General features: G+C 40.0%; 1 protein-coding gene across 1 annotated transcript; it reads right to left on the bottom strand.

The window, feature by feature from the left end:
- Nucleotides 1–1,001: 1,001 nt before the first annotated feature.
- LOC129875798 (uncharacterized) lies at nucleotides 1,002–1,499 on the bottom strand. The gene has a single exon (XM_055951035.1). It carries the CDS (start codon nucleotides 1,497–1,499, stop codon nucleotides 1,002–1,004), a length of 498 nt encoding a protein of 165 aa, XP_055807010.1.
- Nucleotides 1,500–2,116: the final 617 nt, after the last annotated feature.

Raw genomic sequence — 2,116 nt, 5'->3', positions numbered from 1 at the left:
GATAGTGAACTTGAAGTCAAATTGTTAGTTGTTTGGATGGCTCCACACCACGGGTTGTGGTACTCTACACATGTTGTGTAAGGGCTTGTGGGGAGATGACATGTAAATGTGGTTTAATATTGATCCTCTCGCGCTATAAAAATATGATTGTAGACAGAGTACCCATCCAGGAAGCAATACCAACCTTTATCTGCCAGCCTGTCTAGCAGTTGGTCCATGAAAGACATTGGAAAATTGTCTTTCAAGGTTCACTTGTTGAGCTTTCGGTAGTCCATGCAAACTCTCCAACCTGTGACTCGCTTTAAGGAGACCAACTCATTCTTGTCGTTAGCGGAAACTGTCACACCTCCATTTTTGGGGACACACTGCACAGGGCTGATCCAACTATTACTTGAGATTGGATATACTATGCATGTATCGAGCCACTTGATTATATCCTTCTTCACCACCTCTTGCATATGTGGGTTTAGTCTTCTCTGATGCTCAATGCTAGGGATGCAATCCTTATCCATCTGAATTGTATGAGTATAGATGCTCGAAGGTATACCTATGATGTCAACAATGGTCCAACCAATTGCTTTCTTATACCTATGCAAGACCTCGACAAGTGCTCTAACCTGCTCCTTATTCAAATCTGCAGCAACAATGACCGACAATTTGTTATTCTCACCCAAAAACACATACCTCAAATGACAAGGCAACTCTTTCAGTTCAAGTACATGCGGCTCCTGAATAGATGGTTTGGCAGGAGGAGTTGATCTCTTCAAATCAAGATCTAGCTTTTTAGGGGCTTAAGGGTGTGATCCCATGCCCTATAAAGCGTTCACAGTCTAATCATACTCCTTTAAGCGATCACCCTCAAAGTTTATGATCACAGCAACCAAAGTCTCAACAGTGAACCTTTCCTCAATAGACACCTCAATATTTGCTTCATCAGCTATGTCGATCATGGACATCGCAGTCATGTCTCTAGGTTGCTTCACTAACTTACACACATTGTACTAAAATTCTTCATTGTTTAGCCTGAAGGTGAGCTCGTCACTTTCCATAACTGCCAAAGCTCTGCATGTGGCCAAAAATGGCCTTCCCAAAATTATTGTAACTTCAAAGTCTACCTCGCAGTCCGAGATGACAAAATCAACAGGGAATATAAAATGGTCAATTCTCACCAGCACATCACATAGAATTTTCACGGGCCTCTTCACTGATCGATTAGCCATTAACAACCTCATTGTAGTTGATTTGGGAGCTCTCAAGCCCAACTGTTTATAGATCACTAGTGGCATGAGATTTATACTAGCTCTCAAGTCGCACAAAGACCTTACAAAATTGAATGCACCAACTGTGAACGGAATGGTGAACACGCCTGAATCCTCTTTCTTCTTAACCAACGGCCTTGTAGCAATAACACTATAATGGTGTAGGTTATCAACTGGCTCGAAAGTGATTGTCCTCTTCTTTGTAACCAGGTCCTTCATGAATTTCACATAACTCGACATTTGCTCCAATGCTTTACCAACAAAATGTTCATGGACAGTTCCTTCAGCATAATAATGAATTTCAAGAACTGTTATCCTCACCCTTCTTCTTTAACCTCTGAGAAAATGGAGGAGGTGGTTTGCGAATTGGTGGTAATGGTCTAGGTTGAAATTTCTAGACTGGCCTAGCCTGAAATTTCTAAATTACTACTCAAAAGTTTTTCTGACCTAAATCTTTCACTATTGGCTTCCCAATACTTGTAGATCTTTGATGTTAAAACATATACCTTGTTGTCATGCTATAGTTGCACTTCATTTTAGAAAATTAGAGCCCATTCACTATGTTGCGCATTAGTATATCAAGGAGACTTATCTCAATACCTATAATCACTTTATTCAGTCAGTTACTAATATGTAACTATGGCCATAGTCAAACAATCCTTCTGTTATACCACCTGATATATGAAAACAACACCAAGAAAGTGTAGGAGGAAGAAGCAGAATGAAAACAAGACAAGAAAGTTGTCCAAAAAAAATGTTGACATGTCCTGCATCCTTTGTTATGCAAAGAGTCACAATAAGAGGAATTGATATTTGAGTGATCAAGCTAATACAAACAGAGAAAGGGGAAGACCAAG

The sequence above is a fragment of the Solanum dulcamara genome, chromosome 12, assembly GCF_947179165.1.
Source record: "Solanum dulcamara chromosome 12, daSolDulc1.2, whole genome shotgun sequence".
Taxonomy (NCBI): domain Eukaryota; kingdom Viridiplantae; phylum Streptophyta; class Magnoliopsida; order Solanales; family Solanaceae; genus Solanum; species Solanum dulcamara.
The sequence above is the reverse complement of the archived record's forward strand: the minus strand, read 5'-3'. Positions and strand labels throughout refer to the sequence as shown.

Excerpts from the sequence above, each read along its gene's own strand:
- LOC129875798 (XM_055951035.1), bottom strand. The coding sequence starts at position 1,499 with ATGTCGAGTTATGTGAAATTCATGAAGGACCTGGTTACAAAGAAGAGG.